Source organism: Ahaetulla prasina, chromosome 2 (genome assembly GCF_028640845.1).
Source record: "Ahaetulla prasina isolate Xishuangbanna chromosome 2, ASM2864084v1, whole genome shotgun sequence".
Taxonomy (NCBI): domain Eukaryota; kingdom Metazoa; phylum Chordata; class Lepidosauria; order Squamata; family Colubridae; genus Ahaetulla; species Ahaetulla prasina.
Window position 1 is genome coordinate 36001332 of NC_080540.1, and position 20677 is coordinate 36022008.

The window sequence follows — 20677 nt, forward strand, 5'->3', positions numbered from 1 at the left end:
AACGCAGACTGTGGCTTGTCAAAAGCAACCCTTCCCCCCCCCCACTTTATGTCATTTCAAAAGAACTCCTGGAATTTTGCATTTGGGTGAAAGCTCAAAGAAAAACATTTTCCTTACTTAAGAAAAAAATCAGTTGGTTTTGTTTCTCTCATAATATTTTGGCAAGGTAGAAGGACAGAGGTAAAATAAAAATACCTCTCCCCTCCTCCCTCTACGAATGATTTCCAGAAAGAAGAATTGAGTATTCCAGAAAACTATGGTAGGGAAAAGCTACAACTGAAGAAGGAAGGCACAGAGACAAAAATATTGCTAAAATTGCAGCCAACTGTATTTGTTTGACTATTCTTGAGAAAATAGTTGTACAGCAACATTTCTCGCAATTCAGATTCCCACCAAGTGCCTCCTAGTTAATCTAAGAGTGAATTTCCCCTTTAAGGCGTACTTCAAAACCACACTTGAAGATGGTTTTTGCTTTGCTTTTTTCTAAAGCACAGGGAAAATTTGGCAACTGAATACACATTTGATCTGGTTATGGCTATACTTGGAAAACTGAAATTTTTCTCAGAATTCATACTAAATTATCTGAGTTAAGCAGCCAGAACCCCCTGTGAAAATCAAATCAAAAGAAAAAAGAGGAGGGAATAATAGCAACCCAATCGGTTGACTAAAATGTCTCAAGTTGGTTTTGTGTTTTGTTCTGCATTTATGAATTAGTGCTGTTTAGTTTTTGTTTTCTTATTCCTTACTGCAATCTTCTCCTTCTCCTTCTCCTTCTCCTTTTCCTTCTCCTTCTCCTTCCCCTTCCTCCTCCTCCTCCTCTTCTCCTTTTCCTTGTCCTTGTCCTTGTCTTCCTTACCCTTCTCCTTCTCCTTTTGTTTTTTGTTTTTGAGTTGGGTGCCTGCGTTGAATAATTCTCAGTCTACCCCTTATTCATATTTTATAAACTTGCTCTCTCACTCAAATTCATAACTGGGACATTTTCTTCTCTCATCAGAGACTCTGACAGGTTGGTCTCATCACAAGATGCCACATGAAACTGAATAGCAGATTCATCATGCAGAGGAGCCTAGAGATAGTTACACCCGCAGAAAGGGAGCGCTTCATTTATTTATTTAATCAGATTTTACAACCACCCATCTTCCTCCCGAGGGACTCTGGGCAGTGTACAAATAAAATATTAAGACATAAAACATCTACATAAAATTTTAAAAGGCAATTACAAATCAGTGTTAAAGTTACTTAAAAAGTGGGAGAGGGGTTTTCAAGACGCTAACCAGTCTCATGGCTGTGTGGTCCTCTGTGAGTCCCAAGCAAGGTTACAGAATCATATTTTTACACTTTTCTGAAAATCCGGGAGAATGAGAGGGGGCAGACTCACCTGGTGGGGAGGGAGAATGCTCCATAGGGCAGGGGCAACAGCAGAAAAGACACTCATCCTGGACCTGGCCAGTAGAATTCTTTAGCTGACAGGATCCACAACATACCTTCCTTGCCTGACTAGTTGGGCTGATGTATTGGAATGAAGATAATTCTGTAGGTAACCTGGCCACCAAAACCCCAGAGTTCAATAATCTGGCCTTGCTTTCAACCCAGAAGCCAGGCGACTGGATTCTATCTCAAGATGAAAATAATTTAGGCAAGGAATGGTCAATCTATAACTTGAGAGTTGCACGTATCAATCTGCCTTAATTTAACAAGGACATGGGTCTGTTTTCCAAAGCCCTTTGTGAGCTACCAGTTTCAATCCTGAGAATGGAGAGAAACAGAGAAGGGATTGTAAAGAAAATGAACCGTAGGAATCCTATGTACCTGCTTGCTACTTACAAATCACCTCCCTAAAGATGAACCTATTAGAAACCAAAAAGGACATCAGCATGTCATTACATTGACATGGCATTGTTTTCCATTCGGGGCCTATGTCTGCAGATGATCTCCAAGGGGATAGGGGCCTTGACTATCCCAGTTATGGGGTAAAACTAAGTGAATTATAGCTTCAGTAATTTATCGGGTTCACAGATTGCTAACTGCATTGCCAAAAGCCAACTTGGAACACAACATTTTGAGCAAATGAAGTTTATGCTATTATGAATTAAGGCAATTCATGTCCAATTTAAAAAACTCCTCTTATCTGATGCAAGCATGAAGTCATTTTAAAAAGAAATTATAGCAAATTGCACCTTCATGACTTTCCTAAAAATTGAAATATTGCTTGATTTCTTCTGTTTCCCAGTTTTATTTATTTTATTTGGTGTTTAAATGCAGAAATGAACCACAACAAAAATCATGTAAAATGACAATTTAATTTTTGACATCCTGCTTCCCAATTAAATAAATTAAAAAAACCCACAGATACTTCTGAACAAGTAAATTAAAACAGACTTCATGGCCCACTGTTCTAGCACTTCCACTTGACTATGGATGGCTTTCTTCATTTAAAATGGAGACTGTTTTAGAAATCATGTACTCTGACTTGCAACAAAACCTGCATTCTTCCAGTCTGCAAAATACCACTAACCTCAGAATATTTCAGTGTAAATTTTCAGCAAACCCTATTATTTTTATTTGATTTAATTATTAAAGAGAGGCACCTGATCCCTGCACCTTCTAGAGCAGCAGAACTGAATACACCAGACCTTGCATGGCAAATCTATAAAGCGTAAAAGTACAAATAATACTTATGCAGGAAGGGAGCAAAGCCAGTGTTGGACAGCGCAGTCTTTTTCTAAGTCATTGTTTGCAGAGAACAACTTAAAGAACCCTGCAGCTATGAAAACTGTGGCAGGAAGTTTCAGTCAATGGTGCCAACGACACCTCTGCCTCCCCTCCCAATTGCTTTTCCTTGCCAAAAACAGTTGCCTTTATGTTATCTGTAATGACTCAATTTCTTTGTTTTCATAGAGAATTCCGATTCTGTCAGACTGTGGGAAATCAAGTCAGACTGTACATCATGGGCTTGAGAAAGAGAAAAGATGCTACTTTAGGGAGGTCTATCAGTCTTCAATGGATGACTTATGAAAATAAGAGTTGTCAACAATACCAACGACGACAACAACAACAACAACAACAAAATGCCAAGGCACCGTTTGCAATTTATATGGAGGGGAGTTAAATAAACATTTGTCTTTAAAATTCCACACAATTCTTTCCTTTTTGGAATAAATTGAAACCATCCTCTGCATTCTAAATTTAGCATTTGAAAGTCCCCGATAATCCTTTAGTTGCTCACCTATACAAATTCTGCACTAAAAACTGACTTGCAGAAATTCCCTTATATGTGAGCGCAGATGTGATCTCAGGCAGGGAAATGGCAATCTGGTAATTTTGTGGGAACAGGAGAAGAATTAAAAAGAACAAAAGGAGAATGAGATGTGAAGCAGATTGCTCCAAAATCAGAGACCTAGAATGAAGATTGTGTTGCTGGATGCCAGCTTGATGAATGGGAAAAATTGACTGGGACTTGAGACCCCCTGAGAGATGGGAATCAATTCAGATACTCCATGCCAGGAGACTGATAGCAACAAATGGCAGCCAGATGCTGAAGGTTCCTCCCTCAAATTAAATCCAGGGAAAAGCAAGAACATCTTGGTCGCCATCCCATTGATCAGTCTCCCACCAGAAATTCAGATGGCTCCATCGTTTCTGATCTTTAGAAAAATCTAAAAAGCTAACTGATTCTAAAGAGCATGTATTTATGCTCTTTTTTTTTCAGTAAACCTATTACCATTGTCCTGCCTGTTGTAAAAATTTACAGAAGGTTTTGAAAGTTTAAAGTTTTGTGTTTTTTGTGTTATGATCAGTTTGTTTTTTTTATTGTGGGAATGAACCAATCAACGAAATTAAATCTGTAGGAGTTGATATAACATAGTCCTGCCAGTCCATGAAATTTCTGAACATTGATCAAAGGAAATTTTCTTACATTAAATGTTAATTAGTTAGCTGCACTGAATTGGGCTTGACATCTGATGACAAATTTTCATCATCTCAATCTAGTTCCAGCACACTTCTGTAGTGTGAGAATAAGGTAATCTCTTTGAAACTATCTTTTATTTTATCTGCCATCTACTATCTCTGTCAATCTTGTGAGGCAAAATTGTGGTTTTTTTCTAGACCATCATTGGCTTGCATCACATAGCCAAAACAGTGAAATGGGATGCTGTTATGGTATATGGTCAGATCTGTTATTTCTAATTGGCACAGCTATCTATAATAATGGGCAGGCATTGATGGGGATGAAAAATGAGTGTATCTGCAGGGGTGTAGAGCAGGGGACTCAAACTCACATCGTCATGTTGTCGTCACATGACATATTGTGACTTTCTCCCCCTTTGCTAAACCAGAGGTGGGCGTGGCCAGCACGTGACACATCCTGCCCGTGGGCCACAAGTTTGACATCTTTGGCGTAGAGACACTCCAAAACAGCAAGTTTGTGTTCTAATTGATAACTGCTAAATATCTTAGCTAAATGTTTCCATTTCTGCTGTCAATGTTTAACAGTTGAAGACTTACTAGCAACAAGATACATATTTCTGTGAAAGTCATTGTTTAAGCTTCTGCTCAACTAATTCAGTTAAGTCCCTTTTTACTTGTATCCTTTTCATGTATTCAAATTATGTTTATATTTTTATCTGTTATTTTATATATGCTTGACAAAGAAATAAAAAAATAAAAAGAAGAGTTTATGTACTTCTTTATTAATGAAAGGAGGATAAGTCTAGAGATTTACAAGAACATAACAATTTCTTATTGAACTTTCTAAACTCCAACAACGGCTTCACTTTTATTTTTTACAATTCTGAAGTCAGTGTGGGAAATCTACAAAGCGGTGTTTCCCAACCTTGGCCCCTTTCAGATATGTGGACTTCAATTCCCAGAATTCCTCAGCCCCTTCCCCAGCCAGATTCCCCAGTTGAAGTCCAGATAACTTATATAGGCCAAGATTGACCACTGGATTCACTTAATGACCACTGCAAAAAGGTTATAACATCCAGACGTGACAGGAGGATCTGCTTTATGACTGTCACAACTTTTGGCCATAAGTGGCAGGGTTATGAAAAGTTTGTTCTAGTGGCTAAGGCATTGAAAAATTTGATCTAGTGGTTATGGCACATTTAAAGGGAGAACGTATTTTTTGTTATCTTCTTTTGTTATTTATATTTCTACTGTATTTTTTTTTTCTGTTCTTGCTGAAAGCTTCTAGGTAAATATCAACATCTTTCATCTTATGAATAGGCAACCTTTTAATCATTTGAAAATTAGTTGAACTGAGGAAGTATAAAAGTATAAAAGTCATAGTAACAACTTATGGCAAAATGAAGGTAACCTCTTATGCCATGAATGTTTACAATTTAAAATCTCATTTTTTACAGGTTACTGTCTTTTTCTCCAAAATCTCACTGCTAACACCTCCAGTCCTACCAATATCTGTTATTCAGACTTGAGAAATGAGAGGCAATCCTATTCAGATTTTTTAACACTAATGTATGAGGAACCAGAGCATATACTCCAAAACAAAGCAAAGCAAAGCAAAGCAAAGCAAAGCAAAGCAAAGCAAAGCAAAGCAAAGCAAAGCAAAGCAAAGCAAAGCAAAGCAAAGCAAAGCAAAGCAAAGCAAAGCAAAGCAAAGCAAAGCAAAGCAAAGCAAAGCAAAGCAAATCAACAGATTACAGAACTAAATCTGGGTAAGCATCCATCTGAATTAAGTTGTGAAACAAATCATCATTCGATTTGGTTCACATCTTCAACTATTGAAACAAAAATGTTTTGTAGCTTTTAAAATGGTAACAATTAAAAATTATTGTTTTTGAAAACTTTCACCATTTTAAAATAAAAGTACAGAGTTTAAAATTACAATTCCTTTCCCAATTTCATGGAAGAAAACACCAAATAAATAATAATAATAATAATAATAATAATAATAATAATAATAATAATAATAATAATAATAATAATAATAATAATAATAATAATAATAATATTTTAATTTGTATACCGCCCTTCTCCCGAAGGACTCAGGGCGGTGAACAGGCAGATAAAATACAAATACACACAATAATTAAAAACATCCCTTAAAAAACTAATTTAAATGCCCAAATGTTAAAATTACATACTCCCCCATAAAATCACAAAACTTTAAAAACCCATCAAATAAAGATAAAAATCAGGCTAGTCCAGCCATACGAAATAAATAAGTTTTAAGTTCGCGGCGAAAGGTCCTAAGGTCAGGTAATTGTCGAAGTCCGAGGGGAAGTTCGTTCCACAGGGTCGGAGCCCCCACAGAGAAGGCCCTCCCCCTGGGGGCCGCCAGTCGACACTGTTTGGCTGACGGCACCCTGAGGAGTCCCTCTCTGTGGGAACGTACCGGACGATGGGAGATAGAGGCCGGCAGTAGATGGTCCCCTAAGCCACTATTTTTAATTGCTAAAACTATTAAAATTACAATAATTTGTTTATAAGCAACTAACATTTTAATACACCAAATAAGATACTAAATGATCTGCCAATATATTTAGGGATTCCAAATAATGTTGACAGATAATGTTGCATAATATTGAATGGCCAACATAATGAACTATTATCCTTCTATTATCACTGAAATCTGTCTGTCTGTCATCTATCTATCTATCTATCTATCTATCTATCTATCTATCTATCTATCTATCTATCTATCTATCTATCTATCATATCAACCAATGCCAATTAAAAATTCTGAGTTTAGTTGGGTTTTTGTTGCAAGGTTAATGGGCTGATTTAAGATCTAAAAATCAAATAAAGATTGAATGTATCACAACTGCAAACCATACTTATCCTTTGTGATCTTCAAGTTCTCTATACAGGAAGACTGGATCTGAAGGATCTCTTCAGTTAGAGCAGTCTTTCTAATAAACATATTTGTCTTTGCCAAGATCTGTTGATTCTGCCAGATTTTTCATACAGCACAAAAATAGTTGCTACTCGAACAGAGGGTAATTTTTGAAATATGAGATCTCTCAGGACCAAATTCAGACCTGAAGGAAGCAGGCGTTCATTTCAACTGACAGCCATTTCCATTGATAGCTGCAGACACTATCAGAAGATCAGACATTAGTGCTCAGAATTTACATTGCATAGACCAAAGAATATACTTGCCAGACAAGAATAGGAATCATTAAGTCTGTGGTCCAAAGTGAGGCGCTGAAGCATCTCAAAAAGTGCAGCGTGGTCAAAATTACAGGGATTGGAAGAGATAAATTCATCCATGCCATGCTTTTGAGCTCTATCTGCATCTGTTCATTTATACATATAGAGAAAGACACAATTTAGAAAAAACATTGTGTTTGACATACCAAAGATATAACACGAAGCATGAGAACTAAGTTGCTCTGTAGCATTTCTTTGAATTTCAGGCTCACAAGCCTTAATTAGATATATCCTTTATCTTCCATTGTCAACTTGCAACACTTATGGAATGGCTTATATTGCCAAAGATACTAGAATCATAATCTTATTTGCCAATTACTGGATTGCGTTTTGACAAAATAACAAGAACGTTATTAAATTTTTTGCGTTTAAAAAAACCTCTAATTCAAATTTATAATCCATAAAATTGATGTTGGGATTCCTATATTCCACAAATTCCTACATTTTCATTTCTAAATAATGAGTAGAACCTGTTGCAGATCCATTCTGGGTCGATCACTGGGACCAGAGGTTTAGTCTTCGGACTTGTGCTGGAATCCTCAGGAACTTCTCTCTAGTTGAGTGTGTTCTTTGGGCTCTTCTGTGCATGCTATTTATATGGTGCCTGGTTATGTGTGGCTTTAGTAGAACCTGTCCTTCTAAGGAGAGGAGGATCATTATATGTTCTTAAATTTAATATATTTGACTAAACATGGACCCATTTCAGTTTTAGGGAATCAAATAGCATCTGTTAACTGTTAACTAACTGTGAAATAGTTACCTGTTAATAACCCAAACCCTAACCCAAGCTGCAGTCAAAGCCACACTTTTCTTTACTTCTTTTAGCCGGCAAGATTTACATGTTTCTTAAAAAAAAAAATAGAACAGCAAGGAAGGGTATTCCTCTAAAAGTATGGAAGTGTAATGGCAGCGTATAGCATATTTTTCAAAATGATTAAAAATTGCAATGTATAAATGGAATGGTTGTAGAAGTTGAATGCTGACTTCTGCTTCTTTCTTGAAAGAGAGAGAAAGAACCAATATAGAGCTGGGTGCAGTTTAAGCCTATTGGGTGTCAAGACAGGTATCACTTGATGACACTTAGTTGTGGAGTTTTATCTCTGGTTTATGGGGATTTCTGGGAGTTGAAGTCCACCCATTTTAAAGTTATGATATTGAGAAACACTGACCTAAATTATCATTCTACAAGAATTAATTTAACAGAGTAAATAGTTCAGGAGAGAAGTGCAGTCAGGAACGTGGTTTCAAAGAGATGTTCCAGTCCTGATCCAAATGTTTTATTCAGTTAACTAGAGAAGAAATCCAAAATTATTTTTTCTCATTGACTCTGCTACTAGAGGTCTTGTTTATTTTTATTTTTTTAAAAAATCCTTAATAATAAAGCAGGAATTAAATCCCCACTTTTTAAAATCAGTTTTGTAGAGTCTTAAGAGCAGTAGTTGAGATGAAAAAGCACAATGATACCTAACATGAAGATCTAACGTTTGTTGGCAATGGTTGTCATATCAAAATCACAATAACATCAAAAATAAAATTCCAGATTTCAAAGAGCAAGTGGAGAATTGATAAGAGTTTCTTAACTAGAAATATTGTCTATTTATGAGTTGCTTTGAGAATGCCAGTGTCACATATTGTATTAAAGATTTCAGAGAGCTTTTAAAAGAGAAAGAAAATGAATAATGAAGTACCTAAACCTACCTGGCTTTCTAAAAGATCACAAATGCAAAGAATAAAACTTGAACTGCTAGAGTCAACAACAATATTTCTTTGATAATGAATCTTTTGAATTAAAACTTATGGATGATCCTGTGCATGATTAAAAGAAGTCATAGCTGAGAGGAATGGAACTTGTAATATTGTATGCCTTTTATTATAGCATCGTTTCACTTTGCTCATTACAAAGTATTTTGATCCTACAGATTTTTTTTTAAATTACAGATCAATTCCTGGTTTCACATTTGTAATGAAAACTGAATATTTAGCTGGATGCTGTCAATAGGTTTTTATATAAGAGAAGAATGGATCCCCATGTAGGCATAGAACAAGGCTATCAAAATCCCAGCCCATGGGCAGGATGTGTCACATGCTGGCCACACCCACACCTGGTTTAGCGAAGGGGGAAAAAGACCTGATATGTCATGTGACGCCACCGCTATGATGTGAGTTTGACATCTCTGGCATAGAACCTCAATGCACAGAAGCCCCAGTGACATCACATCTGTCATGATGTCATCATCCAGTTGTCATCAATTCGTCAGTTCTCACCACCCATCTTTGGATTCCCCTGTATTTATACAATCTAAACACCAATAATGAGAAGCAAAACATTCTTAAAATGTCTTCTTAGAATTTAGCCACTGTGTGTGTGTGTGTGTGTGTCTGTGTAGGATTTTAGCCTAAATTATCTTGGCTTAATAGAATTGCAGATCAGGCTGCAAATTTACTCTCCTTTCAAATGCAATCACTTCAGCATGATCCATTTTAACCTTGGGGTTCCAACTACAGTGCTCTCTTCAACAACCAATCAGATGGTTTCTATCTGTTTTGACAAATGATACCCTATCCCCCATGTCCCTCTGGGACAACATCAATTGAATTAATACAATGCGCTAATAAGACACTGCGCTGCTCCCCTACAATCTGTCTTCTTCCTAATTCAAGCCCTAAACTCATTAAAAAAATAGCTTTATAGCTTTAATAAACTGCATCAAGCTTTTTATTATTATTTTTTAAAATATTTTGAAGTCTGTAGTGTTCAAATTTCCCTGAGAAGACTGCAAGCTGACAAATTGGCTGGAGGCCTTCTTTTGCCAGTCATGTTCAGATATATTTCATGACTTTTTCAATTATGAGACATGGTGTCTTGACAAGTTTGATTCCTTAATAAGGAAGTTGGAGTTAATGGGTTATGAATTTAAAGGGCTCCCTCCTTCTCCAAGTGGAAAGAATTATGACCTTAGAGGTATCACACTTCTTGAACTATGCTTCCTTTTAATTATTCTGCCTCTTTTAGAACTCATTAAAAATAAACGAAGTGTTCGACTTGCTTTTTTAAATAATAAAGAAAAAAAAGCATATACAAGACCCTTTGTCACCACATATGGAATGGAGGGGTACATTTGGCTTAAAGTATATGTGGAGTCACATGATCCTTTTCCTTTTGGCAGCAAAAACAGGACTTAAGAATGGAATCATTGCAAGGAATAGCTCAATTTCCTAAAGCTAAAAAGACCTGGCCTTGTAATGCTTATGCATGTCAATTAATCCTTAACCCAGTCTACTCTATTGAAATAAAAAACAAACGAAATATACTGGTTATTCTAGACTCACTGGTTCTGTCTTCCTTTAGAAGAGCCAAAGGATTACATACATCCTGGCTAATAAGCAAAGTCGAGACTCTGCCTCTGCTATTTCTATACTTTCTCACTTCTGCATGTCTTAAAGACCTAGATCAGTGCCACCATGCCTTGGCTCTAGGATTGATCTTAACTGTCTTAAGGTTCTGATTTCAGGGGAAAAACTAGACAAGCACCATATTATGTGGCAATACAACAGTGAGTTGATGCAGTCTAAATCAAAATAAACAAGCCATAATCTGGATGAGTATGTTGCTGTGAATTTAAACACTTTGAAAATGTTAATACTTGGAATATATGAGCTCCTCAAGTTTCAGCACATTCATGTGAGTTCAGTGTGCAAGTACAGCAACTATAGTGATTAGAAACATCCATGTTCTGAGATGTTTCTGAGTTCTGTACATTGTGTGTATGTGTGTGTGTATGTGCACATCTACATTCATATCCACTTCTATATATATATCTACATCTGCATCTATTGTATCTGTACACTATCTACCTACAGTATCTCTATCATCTCTCTCTTCCTCTCCCTATGCCTATCCTTATTCCTATCCTTGTCATCTATATCAATATGTCTCTATCTAATCTATATCACCTCTCATTCTCTCTCTCTCTCTCTCTTCTCTTTCCCTTCTTATCCCATGAATAGAGTCGTTCCTCAGTCTCGGGTCTCTTACAAAAGACCTTGGGCTTTGACGAGTCTGCACAGTATCTTAGCTATTTCTAGCACTGCACTTTTCTGGACAGAAAGCGTTGATGTTATTCCTGTATGTATATTGCATTGGCTTCGTCAAAGTGCTTCTGTTCAAGTCACAAGCAAAGTGTATTGACTGGGCCTAAGCCAATCATCTTTGTAGATTTGAAAATTGCCACAATACACTTGGAAGAGAGTTCTGGCTTCATGCTTTTCACAAGAAAGACCAACTTCTGGCGATTCAGAAATAAGAGGGTATGCTTACGGTATGCTTGACTAGTGTAGAATAATGATTACCTAATGGAAAAGAAAGTGCAGTGTTTTGGAATATTCAGAAGTTTTGTTGGGCGATAAAATATTAATTAGCAAACTAAATGAAAAATGCTCGCTCTTCCTGTCTCCACCTTCAAATACTTTATTTCTTCATTTCTTTATATTCTGCTTTTATCATTTTTACAAGTAACTCAAAACAGTTATCCTAATATAAGTATAAATGTATGAACATGCTGTTTATGCTGTTTCTTTGGCTTACATTTATAGCAAGGGGTGATTTGGAATGGAATGGAATAATAGTCTTTCCCTGAAACACTTTTCTATCTTAGAAAAATAATACATCTAATCCAGACCTCTGTCTTTTTCCACTTTTCATTCTGCTGCAATTTATATTACATGTGGAGCCAGTGATTTTAATATACTTCCTGACAGCTATTATTCAAATAGATTCAGTAAAGTTTGAAAAATATTCTAACCAGTTGTCAAAAAGAATTAATTCATTTTTGTCAATCTAAAAATATACAAATAGATTATAGACATCTTAGATAATTACTGATCACACATCATGTGTTTTGATTGTTCTAAAAAAATCCTGAAATCATCTTTTTTAACAATGTATACTCAGTGGTGGGTTGCTACCAGTTCGCCCTGGATCGGGAGGGGGGGCAAACTGGTAGCAGCGGCGGGAGGCTCTGCCCACCTGTCTGGATGTTTCTGAGCATGCACAGAAGTGTAATGCAGATCGCACACCTGCAGAAGTATCGCGCATGCTTGTGCACGCGCGCACCCACAAGCAAAACGGTAATGGCCAAAATTGAAACCCACTAGTGTGTATACTTCTACAGTCATGTATAATCTTTTCCAATATGATTTTCTTATTTAAAACTCTTTAAAATCTATATGGCTTCAAGCTTTTCTTTCTTTCTGTATTTGTGGAAAATATTTAAAGAAAAAAATATTAATTGGAATACTTTTCATTTTATAATCTGACTGAACTGTCCAAATAATAGAAAAATGATGTTGTTCCATTACAACTTCTAATCATTCAGATTTAGCTGTTCACTGTGGCTGTATTCCTCTCTATAGTGATGTTGAGTTAGTAGTATGGAATTTCTGTTGCTAGAAGAGAGAGAGAGAGAGAGAGAGAGAGAGAGAGAGAGAAAGAAAAAAAGAAAGAAAGAAAGAAAGAAAGAAATAGATTTCTATTTAGAGTTTGTTTCAACAGGAGCCAATTGGAAAGGCTCCGTGGCTTTACATTGCCAGCCAATGGAAGGTAGATGGATGAATGATCTGATATAAAACGCACAATATACACTGAGTAACAGTAATACTGCATCAATGATGCTTGTGCACCTGGAAACCTAAGCTGTTTTCAAGAAGATTCTTTAAAAAAGAATGAATTCCTCCAACCATGAATTATAAAATGGCTCTAGAAGAGCCACTAATTTTCTGGGATCTATTCATAAAAGTAGATATAAATGCCTTTCCATTGATTTTATTGATTTCTGATTTTTTTCTTCAGATGTAGCCTTAAGAATAGGTGCAAAATTGTGCACAAAACTTATGCTACGAAGGCTACAAAATACTCATTTCTCTGAGAGCTTTTTAATTTGTAGCTTTGTCTGAGCTGAAATGGCAAATGAGCATCCAAATAAATTTTTGGAACAGATTTGTTTATAATAGAATGATCCAAAAACATGACCAACAATCGTCCAATTGTAAAGTAAAAGGTGACTTTGTATTTTATTCATCTGGAAAATGTGTGCTTGTCATTTCTGCTTGACGTTAAAAGAATGAACTTATGGTTTGGACAGTAACAAACAATGACACTAGTCAACCTCATCAGGAGACATGAAATAAAGGGATGACAATGATTGATGGCAGTTACTCATTTAAAGAGATCTTCAGAAGATACTTTATTGGCAGAAGGGAGTATGGCAACTCCCCCCCCCCATGTTCTTAACTCTTTGTTGGCTCTGCACATTTGTGGATGAAAAGGGTGAAAAAAAATGCAGGCGAAACCAAACCTTTTGTAGACACAGTTGACTCTTGCTATCTTTCTTTGGAATATTTTAAGCGAATAGAAAAGTAATTATTGAATAATAAAACATCAGAGCAAAATGTCTGAGAACACTTTTGCTTATCGCAATTTGTCTACTGTTTGTCTACTGTTGAAAAAAATCAAGTCTTGTTATCCCTAAAATATTAATACATTTATGATGTTATAACTGATACTTTATTTGAAACCAATAGATGTCATCGCAAATCTGTAAATCTTTATGGTAGCATGTGATACTTACATTTTCTAGTGAATACCTCACATTTTCAGAAACAACATGCTCAGATTTTGAGAGGAAGGAATTTAAGCTGTAAGTAAACATTGCACCTAAAATATCAGACATTATTTGTGGTTGGGATATTGAAATAAATGTAATCAAGTTCCTATTTCTTTTGCTGTTTTAGAGTGCACTATAATCTTATCTTGAGTTAAAATATGCATTATAGAATGGATTAGTATTCAGTTTTGACAAGGTTTTAATAAAACTGCCCATGTGTTTCTCAACAACTTTGATATGCCTGGACTTCAATTCCCAGAATACAACATGCTGGGTGAAGAATTCTGGGAGCTGAAGTCCAGGTAACATTAAAGTTGCTAAGACTGGAAAAACAAAACAAAACACTGCCCTATGGTACAAACAAGCATGCTGATTTATCCTATATTTGTTTTGAAAACTTTATTTTTAATAATGTATAGAGCTATCTATACTAAATGATAATCAAATTATATTCAGAACATAATGGCTAATAGTTTTAATAGTTTCTAAATGAACAAAAAAATCCATTCAAAAAAATGGATTCTCAGAAAGAAAAAGTATAGCACATTTTTGGGGATAGGCAGGTTTTTTACCTGAACTGCTATTAAAGAAAGGTCCAAAGGGTGATTTACAATATATTTTAAATCCATGAAAAATATGTGGAAACTTAATTTATGTTTTAATACTGTATTATACTGTAATGCTGTAGCATCTGCAAGTTGACAATACAAGAAAACATAGCAATGTTCTCATGAAAGAAAAATATAGACCTGAAGCAACTAAAAGCACACACATTGTTGAAAATAAAACAGTTAAGAGGATAGGAATGCATTCTAATGCAACATACATATATTGCTGTCAAACCAGAATTCATTCAGTCATTTAAAAAAGAAAAGAAAAGGAAAAGAAAAAAAAAGGGGAAAGAAAGGAAGGAAAGAAGGAAGAAAGAAAAAGAAACAATTAAAAAAATAAATAATATATTCTATCAAAAATCTGCACTATTCCTCCCCCACCAACTTAAAAAAAATGATTTAAAGAAATTACATATTTGCTAGAAGGGATGATGAAATTCTGCCTGGTATCCAGAGTATGAGAAAAAAAGAAAGAAAGAAAGAAAGAAAGGGGAAAAAAGAAAAAGAAAAGTAAAAAATGAAAATAAAAATAAGTAAGAAAGAAAGAAAAAATAACAGGAGTATTTTTTCAGGGTCAGGAGGAATGAATCCACCTACTCCATTTCATGTTCGCATTCAGAATACTCCAGATACATATTTGCCAGCTCTCGTGACCAATAATACTATAGTTTCAATTCCCTCTTAAGTAAAGGTGCACTCACCATTTGTTTGAGGAACAGCTTTTTGAATATGAATAAAGAATTAGTACAACATATTGTTTCTTTAAACGTTAACCTAGAGGTAGAAAAGTCCCAACTTTGCTTAATTAGAAAGCATTTTCAGCTCGTCTTTAAAAAAAAATAATCACCAATCAAACCAACCCTCCAATATTACTAGTGAAAAAAAAATCCAACAAAGAATAAAATGACAGATTCCCTACTTTTTTTTTCCTTTTTAAGTGTCGCTCAGCTATGAGTGATATATTTGAAATTGCATGCTGTATACATTCCTTTCTGAATGAGTTTTCTACGAATGGGAGGGAGGGGAAGGTGAAAATGGGGTAAAGGAAGAAACCCTATAATGTCTAAGCTATTTTGCCATTAGGCAGGTGTGCGCATGTGTGCGTACAGCCGCGCACACACACAGTCACACACACACACATTCACCAACCACAACGGGATGTCCATCCAAAAGAACATCTCCCTAGTACCCATTTTTTTTTAATTAAAAAAATGTGTAAATAATTGAGTCCTGTTAACGAATAAGGAATCGTCCTCACACCCAAAGGGGAATTTTTGTGACTCTGCTCCTTTCTGATTTTTCTCCCTTTAAAACACTGCACCTTCCCTTATCAGGTTTATGCTATCCTACCTTTCTACTCTCGGAAGTGTCCAGTCTTAATATCATTCTGCTGTTGCATTACATCATGCTAATAATTGGAACAGGGATAAAGCAAAAAAAGGAAGAACAGTAAATTGCCAAAGTGCAGAATGATCTGTTGTCAGGCATTAAAGCAGCCAAACTAGATGTCGGTTCCATGAAAACAACAGCAAGGTAGGAGTTACAGTCTCATTGTGATGCTAATTCATGTTTACAACCTTTGGATGAAAACAAAAACAAAAAAACAAAACCAAAAAAAATCAAAAAAAAAAAAAGAGGAAAAGAAATGTTAATGGTTGGCTTTTACTAAGAGGATCAGTTGATGCCAATATGAAAGCCAGGGAGAGAAGGCAATTATGCAGACAACACATGCACCCTAATTTCAGTATGGAAACTTATATTTCAAACCTAAATTCAGGAAAATAATATGAAGATTTATACTACAAAATCTAAACATGAGAAAGATTTAAGAGGAGGAAAAAAAATGCACATTGCATATGTCAGATAATCGACTGATTATCTGAGCTGTGCTAGCTACAGGGAAGCACTTACCCTTCAGTCCAGCTAGAAGTTAGCAGGGTAAGAAGGAACAAACCAGAATAACATAAAGACTAGCAACAAGGCTCAGGAAAGCAGACAGGAGTTCTAACCTAGCAGCTAGAGTACTTGGGTTCAAGCAAAAAAATGAAATACAAAACAAAAAGAAAGAAAGAAATATATATATATATTTATAAAATAAACACAAAGAAAAAAAAAGAATATCAACAAACAACAACATTTAAGAGCTGAAAATTGTTATGAAGCTTGAGAAACCTAGCCATATAAATATATAGATAAGTACATAAAAGGGTAAAAGAAAGGATCACACAACTTATCAAAAACAACAGCCCATTTTTGCACGAGATGTGACCAATATAATTAAACAGAACGTATACAATAAAACAAATGGAATAGGGAAAAAAAGAGAAGCACAAATGATATGAGAAACCATCGCTGATCAATCTTTCATGTTTAAAATAACTTTTCAAAGTAAGAAAAATGAAAGCTCGGCTGTGTATATGTATATATGTCTGTATGCATTTGGACTGATGCCAGTAATAAGATGAGACAGACAAAAATTCATATCTCCAAATAAGTAATTATTTAATGAAACTAACATAATGCCAAAAAGAGTGATATATTACTTCAGAAGTAAATAGTAAATCATTTGGAAAACTTTGTGTTCCTTTTAATGAAAACATATATAAAGTGAAACTTCTAATTTATTAAAGCTCCCACCCCATGCATTCTAGGGGAAATAACCATTGAACAGAGCAAAACTTTAAAACAACACCATAGGACTGCATTGCGATTTTTTTTGTGTCTTTAATATAAAAGCAAAACACAAAACAAAACCCCAAAACAAAAATAGCTACCTTCTTCCCAGTGGTGGGATTCAAATAATTTAACAACCAGTTCTCTACCCTAATGATTTCTTCCAACAAACAGTTCACCAAACTGCTCAGAAAGTTAACAACCGGTTCTCCCGAAGTGGTGCGAACTGGCTGAATCCCACCACTGCTTCTTCCCCAAAGAAGGTTAAAAAAACAGATAAAGAGCAGGTTGTATTTTTGTATATTTAAAAATGCGTACTTTTAAATGCATACTATATTTAAAAATGAACACTCCACTTTCTAAAAATAACGGTAATAAAAAAAGATGTTTCATTCAGGCTTGGAAATCAATACTGAAGGGGACGTTGAGTGTAAGCATAAAGTTTATATCTGTTAAGGCAAATTAGAAAGGAACCAAATGAATGCAGTATCATTCCCAATTTTCCCAACTGTAAAAAATGTGTTTTTCTCAACTTTATGTTTTACAGCTTCAGCTTAACCCCGGAGTGCTTACATGGTTTATTATTTTTTTCCCCCCTTCTGGCTGTTAACACAAAGCAGTTCTGCCATCTTTAGGCAATTTATGTAATCTATGGAAATATTAACCGCAAGAAAAATATTAGACAAATGTAAACTGCTTCCAATATGTTCTTTCTTCAAAGTCTCCCCTGTATCCAGCATGGTATGTTTCAGTGAGCGAGAAAAATGAACTAAAAAGATGTGCACATTACAGCGCAATGCACATTCAGGTATTTTGCACCACCATTCTTACCTTTCTATGGGTGAGAAGGAAAAAAAACTTGAAAATGCAATACTTGATTTATATGGGAAAGGAACTATGGTTTCTGTAACCTTGGAACATCTGATGGCAGCCATCATGTGTGCATAAGAAGGACTCATTCCTTGCAGTGATACATATATGTTATTGTCCACTGATGCATTTATAAAAGGAGCTTGATATTCTGATACAAAAGCAATAGATGCAAATATACAGGCATCAATACAGCATGACATTTCACAGCCTGAGCTCACCGATATTCCAGTGAGTAGCCAAGCAGCAGAAATGCATGAGTTTAGGTTAAAGGCCTCTGCACAGATTATGCATTTGCAAGACTTACCCCCTGGATTTTTGGCGAGTCCTTGGGTAAGATTCCTTCATATTTTTCGCTCGGTGCCTTTTCTACTTATGGTATTACCTGTAGCAACCTCCAATGATACATTTGCAGCTATTCTGAGCTACCTATCAGATGTACTCATAATAACCTATTTGTAAGTTCTTCATGATAAGGACCACCTAGCCGGCCTCAACCTTTTGGGCACCAGGGACCGGTTCCGTGGAGAGAGGTTTTTCCGTAGACTGGAGGGGCCATGGTTTCGTGGGCTGCCTGCATCCCGTGGATGGGCCTTTGCTTGTTTGCGCAGTCCATTTTATGGCATGCCACGGACCTGTGCTGGTCCACAGACCAAGGGTTGGGGACCCCTGATCTACCCTTTTCTTCCTTCATCACTTTTGCTTTCTATCACTTCACAAGACAGCAGAAAACAACAAGGCAATCACAGTTTATAAACAAGTTGCACCTATTTATGCCTCTTCTGCTAGAACTGGTACTTGTGACGCTTCCATTAAAGCAAGGTTTCTTAACTTTGGCAATGTTAAGACACATGGAGTTCAACTCCCAGAATTCTCCATGAATTTGGGGAGTTGAAATCCATGTGTCTCAATGTATTCCCAGATTGGGAAACCTTGCATTAAGGACATGTAGACTCTAGAGTAGAATTTCCATTTTGAGAATCTGGTTCGTTATTAAAGCATATAAGAGACATAAGAAAATGGAGAAGAAATCTTTTGCTTGCAGGCTTTCTCTAGTTCCCACTGTTTTATTCAGAAAGAAAGGAATTAAAGATACAGCCTAGAATAAGAGGAACAAAGCTGTATCTTGCAATACTGCCATTTCTTCTTCACCCAGTTTTGTGAAACATTATGAACAGAACATTATAGCTACTCTGACAGAACCCAAACAACTCACTATTTATTCTATGCAAATCAACAGGTTAATATCTAACACATAATATACCTACAAAGAGATAAATACATAATATGTATCCCCTGCCCTTTCAGGATAGGATACTCAGTGTGGAATTAGAAATATGGGTCTAAAATGATATAAAACAGAAAGAAACTACTTTTAATCATATGCTTGGTTTAGCCCAAAGCAATTAAAAAAAAAAAGAACAAGCTTGGTGTAATAGCTAATTTTGATTTCCTTTTATCTAATTTGGAATTTTCTTAAGAATTCTGAAAACTATCTATTTTTTAACTCAATTTCCCTTACTTAATTTTACTGAGAAAATGATAATTTTCCTGAGTAAGTGGCAAGGATCTTTACTGGTGGCAAAAATATATATAAAAAAACAAGGATATGAGACTATGTGTATGAATAATTATGAAAAATACTAATACTAACAAAATAAATTCTGCAGGATGGAGGTCTTATTGATCAATCTTCTTGACTTCATCAGTTTGGGATTGAAATTAGGCAACAAAAAAACGTAAAATAAAATTTCCAGAAGTCACATTTTGGGTAGCCTGGAAAGGTAAAGACAGAGCAAATGGAATGATCTGAAATAGAAAATGTACAACTTCAGGAAAGAATGTTGGGAAAAAAATAAATGAAACTCTTAGTCTAGTCATAGAGCTAGGAGAGGCCACCCAACTACTGCATATTATCCTTGTGCAAGCAACCTAAAAAAATACATTGTTGTTACTTACCTGACCTAAATTACAATTGTGCTGTACAATTTGGAACATGAAATGGGCTTCTCCTGAAACTTTCTTCATGCCCTTGAGTTTAAAAGACATAGATGCTATTTTAAGGCCCAAATGCTGCAGCCATCCAACCAGTCAGTCAAACTGCCAATTAATTCAGCAAAAGTTTTCCTTGTGTAATGTATATTTGCAACAAAAATGGAAAATGTGAAATCAATGTCCTGCATCATGCCATGTTTTAATTCATACTAAAATGAGGACCAAGCTTTGCTGGAGTTACGTATGGAGTTAAGTAAAGTCCAAGTTATGCACACATATAAAAACAGAGGAAGATAATTTCATTGTTTTCAAAGATGATAAGTTTCTACAGATATAGTATGTTAGTAAACAAATATTTCCATTACAATCAGAATACACCAAACTAGTCCACCCAAAAAATATTCCAGAAAACTATGAATAGTTTTAGATATTTCAGATTAATCAGCCTTGTCAAATGAACAAAAAACAAACAAACAAACCAATGAATACATGAATGAATGAATGAATGAATGAATGAATGAATGAATGAATGAATGAATGAATAAATAACTAAAATAAAATTAAATTAAGGGCTGATGCATCCAACTTCACTGACCTGGTGAAATCTTTCATAGAAATTAATCTAAGTGAATTTTTTAAAATCCAAATGTCTCAGCAGTTCAACAATTTATGCCCAAAAGGATATATGTA

General features: G+C 35.4%; 1 protein-coding gene across 2 annotated transcripts in view; it reads right to left on the minus strand.

Moving 5' to 3' along the window:
• The window catches only part of CADPS (calcium dependent secretion activator), a 445851-nt gene that overhangs the window by 180937 nt on the left and 244237 nt on the right, over nt 1-20677 (minus strand). For both annotated transcript variants that reach the window (XM_058171468.1, XM_058171467.1), the window contains exon 12: nt 7126-7262. In XM_058171468.1, coding sequence (XP_058027451.1) covers nt 7126-7262 — 137 coding nt within the window. The remainder of the gene's footprint in view (nt 1-7125; nt 7263-20677) is intronic.